This window comes from Rattus norvegicus, chromosome 8 (assembly GCF_021556685.1).
Source record: "Rattus norvegicus strain SHRSP/BbbUtx chromosome 8, alternate assembly SHRSP_T2T, whole genome shotgun sequence".
Classification (NCBI taxonomy): domain Eukaryota; kingdom Metazoa; phylum Chordata; class Mammalia; order Rodentia; family Muridae; genus Rattus; species Rattus norvegicus.
In genome coordinates this window covers 63,142,501-63,162,713 of record NC_141541.1, presented here as the reverse complement: position 1 = coordinate 63,162,713, position 20,213 = coordinate 63,142,501, and the positions used below count along the sequence as shown (strand labels likewise).

The 20,213-nt window shown below is 46.2% G+C and overlaps 2 protein-coding genes across 2 annotated transcripts in view; one reads left to right on the top strand and one right to left on the bottom strand.

Annotated features, from left to right (window-relative positions):
* Positions 1–244: 244 nt before the first annotated feature.
* On the top strand, positions 245–13,769 carry Chrna3 (cholinergic receptor nicotinic alpha 3 subunit). The gene is given in 6 exon segments (NM_052805.3): positions 245–461; positions 2,364–2,503; positions 2,609–2,653; positions 4,564–4,673; positions 10,088–11,099; positions 13,328–13,769. Coding segments are annotated over 6 exon segments (1,500 nt in total). The 5' UTR covers positions 245–397; the 3' UTR covers positions 13,457–13,769.
* A 3,521-nt stretch (positions 13,770–17,290) lies between these two features.
* The window catches only part of Chrna5 (cholinergic receptor nicotinic alpha 5 subunit), a 28,227-nt gene continuing 25,304 nt past the window's right edge, over positions 17,291–20,213 (bottom strand). The window contains 1 exon segment of the mRNA NM_017078.2: positions 17,291–18,883. Coding sequence (NP_058774.2) covers positions 18,722–18,883 — 162 coding nt within the window. The 3' untranslated portion in view covers positions 17,291–18,721.

Sequence of the window (20,213 nt, the reverse complement as noted above, 5' to 3'; positions counted from 1 at the left end):
TGACACGTGCCATGGTCCCCCTCCCCCTCCTCGGAGCTGCACCCGCCAGAGATTTGACCCTTTTTTTCCTGCCATGGTGACAATGCCTGATACTGTCTGGTCTAGAGCTTAGAGGTTTCCAGACTCCAGGGCGGCTCTGGGCGAGGCATCGACGCAGGAGACCGTGGTCCGACGCCCCTCCCACGACGGGCGAAGCTCCCGCCTCGGCCTCCCCGCCTCCCCGCCCTGCGGCTGCTTGCAGCGCTTGGCTGCCTGGGGTTCGTGCACTCGGGCGCGCAGGTGCGCCGGAGCTCGGCTGCGCGAAGCCGGGAGGAACTCCGCGGTGCCAGCACTTGAGTAGCTGTGCTTCGGTGGTCAGCACCAGAGTGGCTCCCTCCCTGTCTATCGGGTCTTAGACATGGGTGTTGTGCTGCTCCCGCCGCCGCTGTCCATGCTGATGCTGGTGCTGATGCTGCTGCCAGGTACGAGCGGGGAGCGGTCCGGTCGGGAGCCCTGGATGGCTGCGGGCGGTGACCATCGGGCGGCGGGTGGGTCGCCCGTGCGAAGCTGCAGCCCAGGGCTCAGTTTCCCGCACGGCTTTGGCCACCAGCCCCTTAGAAGTCAAGGCACCCACTCGCCTTGGATCTCAGCGTGATCCCACAGTTCTGCCTGTGCACGCGCATCCCAGTCCCTACCACGCTGAGTCCCTTGGTCACTCCTTTGTTCCCAAAGCCGCCAATTAGCTAAGGCTCGAGGCTAGCCCAGAACGGAGTCTCCGGTTCTGCTCGGTAGATAGAGGTTCGGGTCCCGGTCCCAAACGCCGCCCTGCAGTCCCACTTCTAGCATCTGCCTCCTGACCACCGCTTGGTTTTATGGACAGTGAAAAAAAAAAAAAAAAAAACTTGTGACCAAAGAAGACTAAATATTTTTCTAAAGCCACCGAGTCATTTTGGAGCTGGGGCTGGACTAAGCCTCTAGTTCTGGTCATCGGGGTCTCTGCCCACAATGATCGCCGTTGCCTAGAGAACTTTGACGTGATCACTCCTCCCAGAACTTCGAGGAGGCTCTAGGGGAGCCTATTAAGAGGAAGCCCTTCTAGAGACCCAGGGTGGCTGGTGGGTGAAGCAGAAAAGCAGCTATGATGACCACTGAAGGCTGTCAGAGCACGCAGGGGCAGCGTGTGCGTGTGTGTATGTGTGTGTGTGTGTGTGTGTGTGTGTGTCCGACATTGTGAGTCCTGCCTAAATCTAAATCATGGCCAGAAGAAAATAAGACACACACACACACACACACACACACACACACACACACACACACACAAAGACTGTCCCTAGACTGACCCCAGTACTGTACGCAGACAGCTTGAGCCAAGATGTCTTGCTCAGTTGGGGGTGGGCTTGTGAACAAAGGATGCCCAGGAACCAGAGGTAAGGACTGGGATGAGGATGACTCCTACGATACTGATAACAAACCCCTGCAGAATTTGGAGAGGACGAAGGGGCTGCAGTTTCTGACACAGTGGGAAACAGGGCTCCTGGCCTGGGAGGACCCTGAGTGGGTCCACCCCAGGGTTGGGTCAATCATCTTTCCACTTGGGCAGCTGGAGTACCACGGCCTTCCTTGGAGTAACAATAAAGCTTTGAGCCGGTAGTAGTTCTTTGATCTTTTAGAAAGCAAGGTTGGGTGGTTTGTTATGTAAAGGTTAGAGTTTTAGTAAGAAAAACAAGAACAAAAAACAAAACAAACACCCAGTGTCTGGTTCTCCTGGGAAAGGCATTTGCCACCCAGTCTGATAATCTGAGTTATATTCCCAAGACCCATGTTATAAAAGTAGAGAACCGAGTTACCCTCCAAACCCCCGCAAACATGCCACAGCACACACCCTCCTCCCTTAATGTAATGAAAAAAATTAAAGAAGAAAACAGGGAAGTCTTTACTCAGATTCAAGAGAGAGAAGGAGGAAGCTAAGAAAATGGCAGTAACACACACAGACGTGTAGATGTCTGAGGAGGATTCCACCAAGCTTCTTGAGCACTTGCCACAGGCCAGTTACTGAAGCACTTCATTCCCACCTTCGAGGTGCATTCATGCCTACTCTTTATTTTGATATTAAGAAATGGAGGTTCAGAGAGTTTAAGCTACTGGCCTAAGCTCACACAGCACCCCTGGGTTTGCCAGGATTTCCCCTAGAGGTACCCAACTTCAGAACTCAGGCTTCTAGACCACCGAATGAGCATGACCCCGGTTTCCCAGCCTTTAAGGGTACATTACTGGCCTGGAAGCCTGCATTTGCAAAATACCCTGGCAGACAGGAGTCTGTGGGCAGGCTGCCCTCTCTGGGAGAGGTACATTTCCTCAGGGACTGACAAGGATACCTCCTTCAGCGGCCAGTGCCTCAGAAGCTGAGCACCGCCTGTTCCAGTACCTGTTCGAAGATTACAACGAGATCATCCGGCCAGTGGCTAATGTGTCCCATCCAGTCATCATCCAGTTTGAGGTGTCCATGTCTCAGCTGGTGAAGGTGGTAAGTGCTGGGGCCACAAGATGTGCCCGTGGGGTTCTAGGGAAGTCTGTCTGCAATGCGCTTTATTTTGGTCAGTCTTCTGTCAACTTCAATCTCACTTTCTAGGATGAAGTAAACCAGATCATGGAAACCAACCTGTGGCTGAAGCAAGTAAGTACCCAGGCTCTGTGTACTGCTGCCCCCTAGTGGTGATTGCTTTATTTGTGCTGGGGAAAAGGGAGTTGGACGCTATTCCTAGATCCAGGACAGGGTCACCTCATGGCTCTTGAGGACTGACTCCTCTCTCACGTCACAGACAAGTTACAGCCTGGAGAGAGAATTCTCTCCATGGCCCCGCTACAAAACTGAACAAGCTGGCCACAAGCTGATGTGGTGACTCAAGCCTTTGATCCCTGCACTCAGAAGGCAGAGGGAGATGGATTTTTATGAGTTCAAAGCCAGATATATATCAAGTTCCAGGATAGCTATGTAGAGGGACCTTAATCTCAAAAAACAAAACCAACCAACCAAACAAAGACAATTTGATCTACAAAATGAGTTCCAGGCCAGCCAGGATCACACAGTGAGGCCCTGTCTCAACCTTCCCCTACCCCCCTCCCCACACACACTGTACCCCAACCCCGGATTCTACTAGCACTTGCGATAACAGCCTTGCTTTCTCTTGTGAAGCCAGAGGTGGATTCTGTTGCATTATGGGTAGGCAGGGAGTACAACACTGGTGTTCTTTAGAAGGAGGGAATGCGCTTGGTTCCCACATGTCCTCCCCAGGGACGCTTTGGCCAGATCTTTTGGGAGACATCATGACTCTGCAGCCTAATGATAGCTGGCCCATCTGCCAGCTCAGCCAGCCTAGCACTCAGCTCCTGCGAGCCCTTGCTTGAAGAGGCTGTCGAGACAAGCGTAGTGTCCCATCTACATGTTCCCCGACAGCCCCCACCCCGACCCCCTGCTTCCTTCTGTGGTCTACACTCAACACCTTTAGGGTCTTGTGGGATCATGGCTTCATTCTGAGGGGAAAAGACTCTTTTTAGTTAGAAAGCATTACTGTTTTTTTGAGATGGGGGAGGGTGTCTCATGTGTTTCATGCCAGCCTCAAGCTCACTGTGTGGCTGAAGAAGACCTTGAGCTCCTGGCCCTCAGCCTTCATCTCCCTAGGGCGGATTATAGGTGTGCACTCCCGTGCTTGGTTTCTGTGCTGGTGGAGACTGAGTCTGTTAGATGAGCAGGCTACCGAGTGAGCCACATCTCTAGCCCCATGTATTCGATGTGCACGTGTGTGTGTGTGTGTGTGTGTGTGTGTGTGTGTGTGTGTGTGTGTGTGTGCATGTGTCTAGGCAATCGTGTGAGGGTGTGCATGCATGTGTGTGAGGTCAGACGTTGATGGGGGATGTCTTCCATGATCAGTCATTGCATCACTGGTTGAAGTAAGGTGTCTCACTGACACTAGAGCTCAGCTAGGGAGCCAGCTTACCTCGGGGGTCCTATTTCTGCCTCCCCTCAGAATTATAAAATGGGAAGGTTGTGTGGGTGCTGGGGAGCCTCACACTTATGCAACAAATCCTTTGTTGATCGGCCAACCCCTCCTTTCCTATTTGAGACAGGGTCTCATAGCTCATGGCCCAGGACTCCCTATATAGCTTAAGCTGGCCTTGAACTCACAACCCTCTTGCCACTACACCTGGCTGGAGAGTGATTTCAAAGCATAAAAAAAAAAATAAGAGCTTAATGTATAAGCTGGGTAGAAACCCAGAAGGCTGACACCTTGGCTAATGTGATTGGAGAAGGTAATGATTAACGACTCCCATTTGGTTGAGAAGGATTAGTCTCCCCAGTCTTGAAGGATGACTTCTAGAGCAAGGGCAACCTGCAGACTCAGTCAATGCTATCTGTCCTGCTGCCCCATGTTGCTCCCTTGGGCCAACACTTTCTGCAGCATGTAAATGGCTCAGTGACCCAAGGCATGGGTGACCTGTCACCATGGTGGCCATGATGAAATTCTGTCAGGAGAAGGAAAATCTGGTCAGCCCTTCCACTGTCTTCTCCCTCCCTCCCACGGCCAGATCTGGAATGACTACAAGCTGAAATGGAAACCCTCTGACTACCAAGGGGTGGAGTTCATGCGTGTTCCTGCAGAGAAGATCTGGAAACCAGACATCGTACTGTACAACAAGTAAGGAGCTGGCTGTCCCATACTCTGGGTCTGGCAGACCGGACTCTGGGTCCTCTAGCCACTCATTATGCTTAGTCTTGGGTGTGTTTTGTTTGGGTTTTTGCCTTTCTGAGAGGAACCTGCTTACTTGTTCACCCTGAGGGCACTGGGCAACAGTTATGTGATGGGCACCATAGGTGCAGTGAGCCACAGAGAGGTAGGAGGCTGAGTGGCTCCTAAGAGATCAATGTGTGGCTGGAAGAAGGGAAAGGTCACCAGAGAAAGCTGCTGGAAGGAGATGGCATTGACATGGGCCTTGAAGGTCACATGGGATTTGGAAGAAGGGACCTATGGCAAGGAAGGTCCAGGGAGGCAGGAGAGTATGCCATGGATAGCTGAAGTGACCTCATTAACTGCACTGTCGGGTAGAAGGCTGGAGCAGCTCCAGTGAATGGTGGGGGATCTGGGATGGCAGGGGAGGGGCTGGACGTGGCACCGGATACTAGCTCTGCAGGCAGGGATGGGAGGACATGGCTGTCTCACCCTCTTTGAGAGGGAATACTTGTGGGAGAAAGGCAGGACTGGGCAGGACTCACAGGTTGTCCCTAGAGACCAGAATAGTCACTGAGGAACTGCTAAACACACATTTTCCCGGGATTAAAACATTTTCTATTTTCTTCTTTGTTTATTACTGTCTTCTCTAAAGAGTGTGTGTGTGTCTGTCTGTCATGTGTGTGTGTTTTTCTGTCTGTTGTCCATGTGTGTGTGTGTGTGTGTGTTTCTGTGTGTGTCCGTGTGTGTGTCTGTGTGTGTCTGTCCTGTGTGTGTATGTGTGTGTGTGTGTGTGTATGTGTGTGTGTGTGTGTCTGTATGTGTGCCTGTATGTGTCTGTGTGTCTTCTTTGTTAGGGGCTTGTTCTTTAGCATGGCTACCCAAAGAATTTTTATCAGCCTTTGTTCATCCCATTTCCTGCCATAGGCAACTTTTTCTGAGTAATTCCTAAAGGGAGTTTTGTGAGTTGTGGGTTGTTGTGAGTTCTGAGATCTCTACAGAGCTGCCCCAGCCTTGACTGACTTCACTCCACCCCTCTGTGTATTCTCACTATAATGATTTCTTTACATTTATTTATTTGTGTTGGGGGTGCAGGGTCCCAGTGCTGGGATTACAAGCGAACATCATCAAAGCTTCTCTGTATGGTCCTTGTCTTCATTTCCTCTGTTTCTGACCCTAGAACTCACTCTTAGGACCTTGAGACCCCATTTTCTCCTCCCTAGGTTACCCCCATTCAGCAGCTAATCCTACCTGGCCCCTGGGTCTCATGATGCTCTGGCTCTATGCCTTCCCATGCTGACATTCACGGGACACCAGAACCCTCACTTACCATGTGGATTGTGGGCTTGTCCTGCTATCATAGCTGCCCCATTGTCCCACTTTCTGGAGCCTCTGCTGCTGTGATGTTTTTTCTATCCTTGCTCCATTTCCACACATAATCTTCTTCTATATAAAAGGACCTTGGCTGATCCTTTCCACTCCCACTGCCTTTTCTCATCTTAACCAACTCAGAGTCCGGCAATAAAGCAGCTCAGACCCTTCCTGCAGCTGTTGTTTCTTTTGTCTCTGTCACCACCCAGAACTCCCTCTATATGTGTGATGGGTAGAGATTTTCACTTAGGTTTTTGGCCCCTTATTTTGTCAACAAATTCAAAGGCACCATGTGGCAATCAGTGTGCCAGATTTTAGTCTCCCGCTGGGCCCTTGTGTTCTGTGACTCCTGGTGGCACACCATTTTAAATCCCAACCTGCACAGCAAACAGGCCTCTGGTGTGAGCAGATACAACCAGGGGCTTCTGTGACTGTAACAAGTGAACTGGGCCCCCAGAGACCACGGGCATGAGCAGCTGGGCCAGGGCTGGCCTTTCTCTGGTGCTTGTCCATTGAGTACACACTCATTTTGCTGATGTGGGGACTGGTGTTCTGAAATGTCCAGGCTCTGCCCACAGATGCTCTGTGGACCTTGAACAAATCAACCCTGATCTTTGACCTTCAGCGTACTCTTCAGTCACATGACACAACTGGACTAGAGCAGAGGCATCCTGGAAAGACCAGGTAGTAAGAAATAATTAATAATGATAATATTATTATTATTTAAGAAAATTTAACATTTTGAAAATTAGAATTTGAGTAGATGCGGTCTCTGTCATAGCTATTCCACTCTGCCATTGTAGCTCAAAGTAGCTACTCAATAAACAATGAATGTCAGCAACTTTGTTCCAATAGAAACTCGTGGGAATTGTGCTTGAGAAGATGGCAGTGGTTAAAGCACTTGCCACATAATCATGAGAACCAAAGTTTGGATTTCCCAGAACCCATGTAAGTGCCACTTATGTGTGGCAGCCCTGGAAGGCAGAGACAGGGGCTCTCCAGGTCACCTTACCATCACAAGTGAACCTTATTGTTACTCTGGGTTTGATCAAGCAATTCCGGGTAAGCTCTGGGTTTGACTGAGAGATCCTGCCTCAATGAATAAGGCTGAAAGAACAATCAAGGATGATTCCTGACATTGCTCTCAGACCTCTACATCCACTGCATACATGGTCACCCCCACATATGTGCCCACATACACACAAATTTACATACACACGTTTCCACAACCCAAACACACACAAATGGAAAAAGAAAAAAAATGGTGGGACTATGGAGGGGACATGTCTTAGTTAGAGTTACTATGGCTGTGATGAATCGACATGACCGAACTTTGGGAGGAAAGGGTTTATTTCACCCACAGTTCCTTATGACAGTTCATCATCAAAAGCAGTGAGGACAGGAACTCATGCAGGGCAGGAACCTAGAGGCAGGAGCCGACACAGAAGCCAGAGGAGTGCTTCCTACTAGTTTGTTTCCCATGGTTTGCTCAGTCTGCTTTCTTATAGAACCCAGACCACCAGCCCAGGGGTGCTCACATCCACAGTGGACTGGGCCTTCCCCCAGAATCAGTAATTAAGAAAATACCCGGGCTGGAGAGATGGCTCAGCGGTTAAGAGCACTGACTGCTCTTCCAGAGGTCCTGAGTTCAATTCCCAGCAACCACATGGTGGCTCACAACCATCTGTAATGAGATCTGGTGGCCTCTTCTGGTGTGTCTGAAGACAGCTACAGTGTACTCATATATAATAAATAAAATATTAAAAAAATTAAAAAAAAAGAAAATACCCAATAGACTTTCCTACAGTCCAATCTTATGAAGACATTTTCTCAGTGAGACTCCTTCCTCACTCATGAGTTTAGTTTGTGTCAAGTTGACGTAAAACTAGTCAACACAGGAAGACTTGTGGCCATAGTTTGCCAACTCCTAGACTGGGCCCTGGGCTTTGAAGGTAGGTTCCTTACTTTCCTGTCATTTGTTGAGCCTGGATACTCCAAGTAACCTTGTTAAGGAGGCCCATGTATTCTGTATGGTCTTTGAGGTTCTGTTTAGCCCTCATGGCTGTTGGAGTGTTGTACTGAGTCTAAGCAGAGACTACCTAGAGACTATATACAGCTCTGTCCTCTCCTACTGCTCTTTTCCTCCCGAGTCATCAGGGATTAGAATGTGGAAAGCCATTGGGCTGGCAGTAGTAACCATTGCCTTTAATCCCAGTATCCAGGAGGCAGAGGCAGGAGGATCTCTTGAGTTTGAGGTGAGTCTGGTCTACAGAGCAAGTTTTAGAACTACAAAATGAATTCCAGAACAGCCAGAACTACACAAAGAAACCCTGTATAGAAGAAGAAGAAGAAGAAGAAGAAGAAGAAGAAGAAGAAGAAGAAGAAGAAGAAGAAGAAGAAGAAGAAGGAGGAGGAGGAGGAGGAGGAGGAGGAGGAGGAGGAGGAGGAGGAGGAGGAGGAGGAGGAGGAGGAGGGGGGGAGAGGAAGGGGAAGGGGAAGGGGAAGAAAGGAAGAAAGAAATGAAGAAAAGAAAGGAAGGAAGGAAGAAATGAAGAAATGAAGAAAGGAAGGAAGAAGACTGTGAAAAGCTGGTAGAGAAGCCACAAACATGGGCAGGGGCTCAGGCATTGAGTTGTCTCATGTAACAGTGGGTCTATTCAATGGAATCAGTGTGGGTGGAAGGACAGAGAGCAGCAGGGGGAATGAACTGAACCTGAACACTGCTTTCCAACAGTAAATGATATAAAGTCATTCCTAAATGTTTAGAATTTTGATGCTCAGATTTTCACATGACAACCAAAGGGGCATGAAAATCCTGAATGCCTCCCATGACAGCAAGCTAAGAGACCCACGGAGCTGACTGTAGATGTCGAGAGCCTTCAGTGAACCAGGCATTGGTGCTGCACACCTGTAATCCCAGCATTGAGGAGGCTAAGGTGGAAGGATATTGAGTTTGAGTCTAGTCTGAGCTACAGTAGCATGCCCTTATTGACTGAGGAAGAAGAAATCTTCAGTGGGAGGGACACTTGTGGGAACCAAGTGACTTTTCTGTCAGATGACTTCTCTTGGTCACCAAGATGGAATTCTGAATACAAGCCCAACAGGGAACTAAGATTATCATCAGTTCTACTGTTAAGAAGTCAGTTTATAAACATTAACAGGATGATTCTAAGAAAACTGCATCATCTATATAAAAAGAAAGGCAGGTGCTCATGGCCAAAAGATAGAGTAGAAACATGGCGGGTGAGTGGAGGCAGCTAGAGAGGATAGCAAAGGGACCTGCTGGCTGGGTTTGATTTGAAGGTGTTCAACAAAATCAGAAAACATAGTCTTTTATTGAAGAGCAGTGGTGGGAGGAAAGGGGGGTAGTGGTAGAACTGAGGTCTGGTGGAGAAAACGAGCTTCCTTGCTAAAGTGAGTTTCACAGCATAAGCACTTATGGCTGGCCCTTGGAACCATTCCTAGATCTGCCATGGGGTTTCACACATGTATAGAACACTTGGTGGAGACTGGCTATAGAGGTGTTAACAAGGTTCTGCCTACTAATATTTCCAACAGCTGCTGAGACACCCATCTCCAGACAACATTCATCTCATCATAAATTCAGAACCCAGTGGGGTCCATTTTGGGTACTTAGGAGTCTCTATAACATCAATCTGGAAATTAACACTCTAGAATGTACTGGGATATGACCAGCATGGCAGTGTGTGATGGGGTGTCCAGGAGATGGGGAAAGTCTACTAGGGGAAGCTGGAGTGGGGGTAACAAGTGTGGCAAATCATGTGGCAGGAGAGGTGGAGGGTGGCTGAGCATTGCTAGGGGAGGTCTGGCCTCAGTTTCTCCACTGGAGAATGGGGCAGTTGGCATGATGGCTTCTCTCAGCCCTTTGATCTCTCACATCCCCTTTTGTGTACATTGTCACTTGTTTATCATCCTGGTGGCAGCATGGGAAGCCAGGCTGGGTGGCTATAGAGTGATGACCGTGAGTTGTGTGACCCACTGTGTCTTCACAGCGCTGATGGGGATTTCCAGGTGGATGACAAGACCAAAGCTCTACTCAAGTACACAGGAGAAGTGACTTGGATCCCGCCGGCCATCTTTAAGAGCTCATGCAAAATCGACGTGACCTACTTCCCATTCGACTACCAAAACTGCACCATGAAGTTCGGCTCCTGGTCCTACGACAAGGCAAAGATCGACCTGGTCCTCATCGGCTCCTCCATGAACCTCGAGGACTACTGGGAGAGTGGCGAGTGGGCTATCATTAAAGCCCCGGGCTACAAACATGAAATCAAGTACAACTGCTGTGAGGAGATCTACCAAGACATCACGTACTCGCTGTACATCCGTCGCCTGCCGCTGTTCTACACCATCAACCTCATCATCCCCTGCCTGCTCATCTCCTTCCTCACTGTGCTTGTCTTCTACCTGCCCTCCGACTGTGGGGAGAAGGTGACACTCTGCATCTCTGTGCTCCTCTCCCTGACTGTCTTTCTCCTGGTGATCACCGAGACCATTCCTTCCACCTCGCTGGTCATCCCCCTGATTGGGGAGTACCTCCTCTTCACTATGATTTTTGTCACCTTGTCCATTGTCATCACAGTCTTTGTGCTCAATGTGCACTATAGAACTCCAACCACACACACCATGCCCACTTGGGTCAAGGCCGTGTTCTTGAACCTGCTCCCCAGGGTCATGTTTATGACTAGGCCGACCAGTGGTGAGGGGGACACTCCTAAGACGAGGACCTTCTACGGCGCTGAGCTCTCAAACCTGAACTGCTTCAGCCGTGCAGACTCCAAAAGCTGCAAGGAAGGCTACCCCTGCCAAGATGGGACCTGTGGCTACTGCCACCACCGTAGGGTAAAAATCTCAAATTTCAGTGCCAACCTCACAAGAAGCTCCAGTTCTGAGTCTGTCGACGCTGTGTTGTCCCTCTCTGCCCTGTCACCAGAAATCAAAGAAGCCATCCAAAGTGTGAAGTACATTGCCGAAAACATGAAAGCACAGAATGTAGCCAAAGAGGTAAATAACGGTTTTCATAATGGCAGCCTTGTGCGGTGATACACAGGGCAGAGCTTAGAAAGTTAGACTCAGGGGCTCGAGAGACTGCCCATCGATTAAGAGGGCTTGGTGCTCTTGGGAAGCCACATCAGATGGCCCACAGTGCCCATAACTCTAGTTCTGTGGAATCCAACACCCTTCTTTGGCCTCCTCAGATAAACACACACACACACACACACACACACACACACACACACACACACACACGGATGGGGTGGGGAGACAGAGAAAGAGACAGAGAGACAAAGAAGGAGGAAGAGGCAGGGAGGGAGGGAGGGAGAGAGATTGATTAGCCTCTTGAGTCAGAAACTGTCTTCAGACCAGTTACATGCCCTTGGATACATTAGTTACCTCACTTGTGGTCCAAGCTGGCCTTGAACTCACTATTATACTCTCGGCTCCCTCCGTAGTGGGATTCCAGGACTGTGTCATCACATTTTGTCTCAGATGTATACAGGCATAAGGGCCATTTCTTAAATCAACATTGATATTAAAAATACTGATCGCCAATGAGTCTGCTGAAGCAACCTCTTAAGACTGCACTGATTGTCCCCATTTTTCAGATGAGGACATTGAAACCGAGGGCGATGCAATCTGCTCAGACTAGAAAGGAGCAGAGCTGGATTAAGACTAAAGTTCGTCACCCTTTTCAACAGGCTGTCTCCTAGAGCTGTGTGGGTGCTACTTAGCCTATAGAGTGATGTAAGACTCAGGTTGTGGAACTGAAGTGCTTACGGACAAGTCTGAGGAATTCAAATAGAGTAACCTAAGTCAAACAGGGCATTATGATTCTAACTTTACCACAAGTGTGACTTCATGGTGCCACTGAAAGGACACAGTTACTCAAGCTTATAATGGTGAAACGAAAACCACATCTCCCAGGCCATTTCGTGTGCTTAATTGAATTATAAAATTACACACTGCTTCTTCATTATGTGATCATTGCTTCAAGATCAATTGACTCCTGGGCTCTCTCTCAACCCAATTGTGGTTTCTCTGCTTTCTGAATTGTCTGGGAGTTTAATTACCATAGATTCTCCTTCCTGTTTCAAGCCTAAATTGAAGCTCATTATATACAATTATTCTTTCTTCCATTTTTGGCCGTACTATCAGCCATTGTGTCTGCTCTTCAGCCTGTCTGGTCATACAACTGAGGTTGTCATTTGTTAGGTGGGCATTTTAAAGGGGAGTGGTGACAAGGAAAATGTCAGGCTTGCCCGGTGGGCTTATTTCATATTTGGAACGGATGTTACACGGAAATTAGAGTCTAAAACAAGTATTAGTACCAATGAACAAGCACTTTGAAACAATGTCAAATGATTTCGGTTTAAAGTCACCATTCTAACAAAGGCTCCAGATCTTCCTATAGAAGTATATGAGCTTTAATAATTGGAATTCAATGTAGAAAAATAGATTTTGTGCACACACACACACACACACACACACACAACTTCTGAGTGGTGGTACATACTTGCAATCACCGATCTCAGGAGGCGGTGACGTGGTGATCAACAATTTGAGCCCCACCTAACCTGTGTAGACATGAAGACCAGACCTTACCTTGAAAGAAAAATGTATTCTCGTTAGAAACAGAGCTAACATAGCACATATTTTCCATCTGTTCCTCCATACATGAAATTTGAGGTTGGTAGATATATTAGTACTTTTTTTTTTACTGCTGTGACCATATGCCTATAAGAAGCAACTGAAGGGAGGGTTTATTTGGACTTAACCACTCCAGGGAAATGGTCCAGCATGCAGTCATGGTGGCAGGAGTGTGAGGCAGCTGGTCACACTGCGTCCGCAGTCATGAAGCAGAGAGACGAGGGCCACCATTCAACTTACTCACTCACTTGTATTCATCTAGGACCCTAGCACAGGGAAGGATGCCACCCACAGTTAGGGTAGGTCTTTCCTCCTTTATCAGTCTAATCTAGTCAGTCTCTCATGGTCACCTCCAGAGGCTAACCTAGTGAGATAATCTCTCCTGAGCATGCCCAGTGGTTTGTCTTCTAGGTGACTGTAGATCCTGTCAACCATCACCGTAAATTTCCTCAGATCATATCAATAAGAAAAAAAATTTCTTAAATATTAAGTAAAATGGCTTCTGTACCTTAACAAGATTTAATACTAAAAATTGACCCTTCTCCCCCATGTTCCATTTTCTTTTATTGCCTTTTGTTTTCCAGATTCAAGATGATTGGAAGTACGTTGCCATGGTGATTGATCGCATCTTTCTCTGGGTTTTCATCCTGGTGTGCATTTTAGGAACGGCGGGATTATTTCTGCAACCCTTGATGGCCAGAGATGACACATAGACTGTGCACTGTTCATCGAGGCTCACCTGTGCTGACGCAAGGGCACTTCCTCAATAGCACTATACTTTATCTGATCACTGGCTTGGAGTTTGCTATTTCAAGGGTTATTTTCAACTCATCTTGATTTTTCGTAAAAAAGAAATGTGGGAGACAAATGTCTAGTTATTTATCATGGGTAAATGAACATTTCACTACCCCTGTGATTGAAACTTTAGGTAGAAAAATTTTCTGTTCATAAATATTAACTCCATTAGTGCAGGATCTCCATAGAACTCATTTGCTCAGCCCATAAACTTCTTGAAATCGTAGTGTATTCAGCAGCGCCTGTTACTTCCGTTCTTTACTATCTTTCCATGTTGGCATTTGTGTTGCTGCAAAACCCCACATATCATACCCCGAGAAATGACACCTGGTCTCACACTCACTGTTAGTAAACTACTCTAGTCTGTTCAAGTTCCTAATTCAGAAAAAAAAAATCCCATAGAGCCCCGCAAGACTTTAATCCCAGCACTCAAGTAGAGTTAGAGGCAGGCGGGATCTCTGTGAATTCCAGGCCAGCCTGGTCTAGACAGTGAGTTCCAGCCCGATCAGGACTGCATAGTGAGACCCCGTCTCAAAACAACAAAACCCCCACAAACTGGACAGCTAAACTCAAAGTTATTTCTCACAGTTTAGGAGCCTGGGAAGTCTAAAATCAAGGGGCCAGCAAGACTGTCTGGGGAGGAGTCTTCCTCATAAAACATACCTTCCAGTGTGTCTCCAAGTGGCTGAAAGGGCTAGACTCTCTGGAATCTTTTACAAAAGCACTAATTCCATTTGTTGTCAAGGCATGACCTCATGATCTAATAACGTCCCAAACAGAGTTGCATGGTAGGTTCACACATGAGCTGCAGGGAGCCATCCAGACTCTAGGATGAGCCGTCAGATCAGGGCTTCGCTACCTTAGCACTAGGGTTTGGGCTCCAGAGTCGGGCTGGGGATATGAGATGTGTGGACTTCAGCAGCTGATGGTTCCTTCCCACTAGGACGCCAATCACAAGCCTGTGTGTCTCGGCTGTCAGAGCACCCAGAATGTAGGATGTTGTCAAAATTGATTATGCTCGAGAAGCTATTTGAACAAATTGAGTTTCCCATATTACATTTCCGAATCTGAACCACAGCCCCTAGAGACAGTCCACAGAGACCATTTGAGTATTCTTGCTAGGTTTTTTTTTCCATGCAAATGTACAACCTGACAATTGCAATTCACTGTGGCTTGTATTTCAGTAAGTCAAGAGGAAGAGGATTCTATGAAATTTGTTGGCTTACAAATATCTTAACAGTGATTGAGATATAAGAGACGAGGGATATATACAAACTAAGACAGCTAACAGCAATTTACATTGAACTAGATTCTATCAGTGTCCCTCATATCATAAGCACCTGAGATAATAAACTTTAAAAGAGGAAATGTGTATTTTAATATATTCTCAATTCTCATCGAGAATTTCATACGTATTTTGATCATACTCATCCCCTCCTCCTACCTCTACCCAGACCCACCCCCCTTCTTGACTCATTCAACTTTGCGTCCTTTAAAAATAATATACATTTATCAAGACCAATTTGTGTTGCTCAAGCATTCTTGGGTATATGGCCCCCCACTGGAATGTGGTCCTTACCAGGGCCTACTTCCTTAGAGGAACCAAACTTTCCTCCCATGCCTAACAACTGCCAACAGTAGCTCAGCTAGGAGCAGGACTTCACACCCAACTTTGCTCTTTGCGATGAGATTTTATCCGATCAGATATCTTGGCCTTGCACAGGTCTTATGCATGCTAACACAACTACCATGAGCTCATATATGTAGCTGTCCTTCAGGAGACATGTTCCTTGTAGCCATCTGCCATCTCTGGGTCTTACATTCTTTCCACCGTCTTCTGAAGTGGTCCCTGAGCCTTGGAAGGAAGGGTGTGATATACTATGTCCGTTTAGACCCGACACTCTACAGTTGCTTATTCTCTACACCATGGCCAAATGTTAGTCACTACTGCACATAGAAGTTTCTCTGATGAGAGCTGAGAGATGCATTAATCTATAGGTATAACAATTAGGTCATCAGGTGTCAGTTAATAGCATGTCTATTTAGCAGAAGAGCAGTAATATGTTCTCCCCGCAAAGCCCATGACCTGTCTAGTCATAGGTTCTTGGCCTTTGGATGGTGCTAGGTATGAGTTTTGTCTTGTGAAGCAGGATTTAGATTCAGTCAGAAAGTGGTTGGGTACTCTTGTGTTGTTCACATGTTATTGTGCCAGAGGGAGAGACTTGCCAGGCAGCCATTACTGCAGTTCTTAAGGTTCCCAGTCACTTGGTGATTGCTTTTGTCCTCTGGTAGCATGCATAGCCTTCCAGCACTATGAAAGCTGTCCAGTCGGTGAACCGTCCAAGTCAGGGCCAGCTTCGTTTTTCCATGTTCCATGACGCATGTATGTGGTGTTTCAGAAATAGAGTCTTACCCTCGAGTTCAGGAGGGTGGCCAGAGCACTGGTAATAGCGTGTCATGTCTGGTTTTGAGTCCTCATACAAGTGCCTACTGATCCATGTTTACAAATCCTAGAGTTTCTCCAGCCCGTTTCTTCAAACCTTCCCAGATTCTTTCTACAGATCAAATTCAAAGGCTTCAGAGCTACACCACCATTTATTACCACAATAGCTTCCCTGTTGTGTGGCTGTTTCCTCCAGAGTGAAACAGTCCCTTCTAGGAGGAAGAGGGAAACTCACCAGATTCATGAAACTCACAAGACTTACCAGACATCCAAGATTCATTCCCGAGTTTATATAAACAGCAAACAATTGCTGGAAAAGGGGGGAATTGTGGGGCTGTTGTTATCTGCAGGTTGTAAAAGTGGTTACCCAGGCTAGGGAGGCCTTTCCTTAGTTCAGTTTCTCAAGGCATCCATGACACTGGAAGAGATCCTCCCCCATGTTCCTATAAGTAGGCACAGTAAACCCATTGATTTTCAAAGCTGAACTTAGGTAGAATTGTCTCTTTGTTCTATTCCTACCTTTTAAGTTTTTAAAGTCTAGAATGACGAGAAGTAGACTCCACAGCATAAGTCACACCACAGATTCCACTTTGGGGTACTGATACTCTATTAGCTCTCTGTTACTATAGGGAAAATACTTGGATAATTGAGAGAGCTCTGCTGCTGCTCTTACTCCCAGAGGCCTTAGGTCATGACTGCTCGGCTCATTGCTTTGAGGTCGGTGTCAAGATGGCATAGAACACTGGGGAACACGGCAGAACCAAGCTGTCTACCTCACTGTGGCTGGGAAGCAAAAGGAAGAGCTGGGATCTCAATGCCCTCAGCGGCACGTCCCTAGAGACCTAACTTTCCTCTGCTAGAGCCTCTCTCTACTCCTAAAGATCCCCCTGCCTCCCCGAACCACCATGACCAAGCTTTCAACAATGAGCCTTTGAGAGACATTTACTGACGTACAGCAGACTTTCATTCACTCTAACAGTAGTGAGCACAGTAATCACAGTAAAATAAAACTTGGCAGGGCCCATCCTGCCTTCCAAAGTATGCGGACTTGAATTTAAGCCGTTGATATGTTATTAGTAAGCGAGGGTGTTGCTAACTTTACAACTAAGAGTTCTGACTCAAACACAGCTTTTGGGTTGTTCCTGAGCTGGGGCACTTGGGATGAAGCTTGACTACTTTACCCACGATACATTATACTGTACCGGCTGATGTCATACCTAGTGATAGGCCAGCTAGACTATGTCTTAGAGCATTTTGCTCTAAGATTTGACCACTATAATTGGGGTGAAAGATAACTCAGACATTATAAGATATGACAGTGTGCTTATATCAACTCACAGGGGAAGTTTTTGTTTGGTTTTCTGAGACAGGGTCTCATACTGTAACCCAGGCTGACCAACAACTCACAGCAATTCCCCTGCCTCTGCCTCCTGAAAGTAGACATGACAGGTATGAGGCACCGTATCCAGCTCAGAATGGTTTTTCCACAGAATTATCCAGACAGAGTCATGGCATCCCATTTTGAGGTGGGAACCTGTGCAACTGCACCGTTGCTCTGAAATCAGGGATACGCGATGTACATAAATGGCTCTACTAACCGGAGAGTGTGGACGAGGAGACTGAAGTCATTACCAGAACATGCCACTGCAGGATTATAAAGTCATTACAAAGAATGTGTCTGCAGGAGTTGCCTGTTACATGTTTTCAGATAGGCTGTAAAACTAGTTAATATAAAAGCCAATCCATATTACCATATAAAGAGTAAAGTGGGCCTACGATGTTTCTAGTTACCATTTGTCGCTTATTAAAAATGTCAGTAAAGAATAGCATCCTATTAAGTGTGGTTTGAATAGGAATGGCTCTCGTAGACCCATAGACTGAATGCTTGATCACCAGCAAGTGGCACTATTAGGAGGTGTGGCCTTGTTGGGGGAAGTGTGTCACTGGAGGTGGGCTTTGAGGTTTCAGATGCTCAAGCCAGGTCCAGTGGCTCTCTCTCTCTTCCTGCTGCCTGCTGATCCAGATGTAGAGAACTCCTGGATCCAGCATTATGTCTACCTGGATGCTATCATGCTTTCACTGTGATAATTGGCTAAACCTCAAAAACTGTAAGCCAGCACTGATGAAATGTTTTCCTTTATAAGAGTTGATGGTCATGATGTCTCTTCACAGCAATAGAACATTAGCTGACATAAGGTTATAATTAAACCTAACTGACATTAAGTTATTATTAAACCAAGTAATGGGCCTACCTCCTATAAAATAATGATGTATTTTATATCTGTGAATACAGAACAGGGCAAAGTGGAGCACACCCATGGTCCCAGCTACTCAGGAGGTTTTGTGCTAGCCCAGACAATTTAACAAGACCCAAAGACCCATTCTGAAAATTCAAAACCACACATATATATGTTCCTACTAAATTTGGGGGGAGTTTTAAATAGTCTTCAAATACAGTTGAGTTTTCCAGCACTCCAAGGATGGCCTTCATCATTGGTTGCAAATTGGTAGGGTTTGCCAGGATGCAGATGCTAGGCCTTCACTAGTGCAGGCAGACAATGTGTTGTTGCTATTTGAGGTTATTACTGCAGTTCTAATGGACAACATTAAGCCAATGTTAGAAATTGCTAATCTGTTATAGCCTATGTCAAATTGTAACTACCTTCACATTTCCATAACAGCATACATGTCCTAAGAGCTGCATGACTGCTCACTAAATCCACAGGGTAATTTCTTGGTTTCACTTAATTGTGTTTCCAATGTGAACTGGGACTATTATATTGGCCCATTTATAAATAACAGGAACAAAAAGCCCTAAAGTCCCAATGATTGACACCAGAAGAAACGTCCACAAAAACATCCGATCAAGGACTTGGGCTATGAATTTCCAATCTTCAACAACCTGTTAAAAAACAAATACATACATAAAGCCATATTTTAAGATATATTATCTCATGATAATATGTAATATATAATAATTATACTGCCACAGAATACTACAATCAGCAAGTATTAGTTTGTTAGAAGTAAACCAGCCATAGCGGTGTGTGCAGTACCAGCTACCTGGGAGACTGAGGCAGGAGGATTGGAAGTTTGAGGCCAGCACCTTGGAATAACAATGAAGAGTTCATTTAAAGTCATAACTTGCTGAAATCCCAGCATTCAGGAGGCCTAAATAAAATAATGGACAGTTTGAGGCTAGCCTGAGCTACATAGTGAAACTGTCTTTAGAAAAGTGGAAGATGGGGGCTTTGGCATTGTGGTACAGGCCTTTAACCTCAAAAGGTGAATTTCTGATAGGCTGAAGCCATTCTGGTCTACAAATCAAGTTCCAGGCTAGCAAGGACTATAAGGTGACTGTCCCATCATAAAGGAAGGAAGGAAGGAAGGAAGGAAGGAAGGAAGGAGAAGGGAAGGGAAGGAGAAGGGAAGGGAAGGGAAGGAGGAGGGGGGAAGAGAGGGAGGAAGCAGAAAGGGAGGGAAGGAAGGATGTCAAATATTAATAAAAAATTAGAATTTATATATCTTTATGGGACCATTCAATATAAATTCAGATGTGAAAATATTAGTAGTTAGAGATTATATAATAGAAATAAAAATACTAACAATTGAAAGCTTGTATTAAAAAACATTAGTAAAAACATGTCCAATTTTTGCATTTTGACTACCAATTATCCTTAACAAACTAATCAAACTTATTTTTATGTTAAACAAATTTTGTCTTAGGCAAATTAGGTACTATTTCTGCTTTACAAGAAAACTTTGAAGTATAAAATGACACATAAGAACACCTTGCTCCTTTTCTTTACTTTTATGCTATTTATTTCACTTTGCTTTTATGAGACATATTCTCCCTATTTAGCCCACGCTAACCTTGAACCTGCTAAAGTACACCAAGGCAGACTCCTTCAATTCTCCTGCCTCAGCCCCTGAAGGGCAAGATTGTAGCCATACACCTTGCTGTTTTCAATTTTACTAATATTCTTTTGTGGAAAAGCTACAAAAAAATGTCTTTATGGAAAGTATCTTGGTTGCACTTTTAAGGTCCATATTAGACTCATTCTTCAAAAAGAGTAATTTTTGATAAACTATAAGGTAAAAATTCAGAAACATTATGGAAGATAAATCTAAGTCAGCACATTATTCCAAAACCAAAGAACTATGGCAATATTACTATCCCTTCAAGTGCATACTGCTAAACTTTCTTCAGGATCATTCAAGGCGCTCTGGGG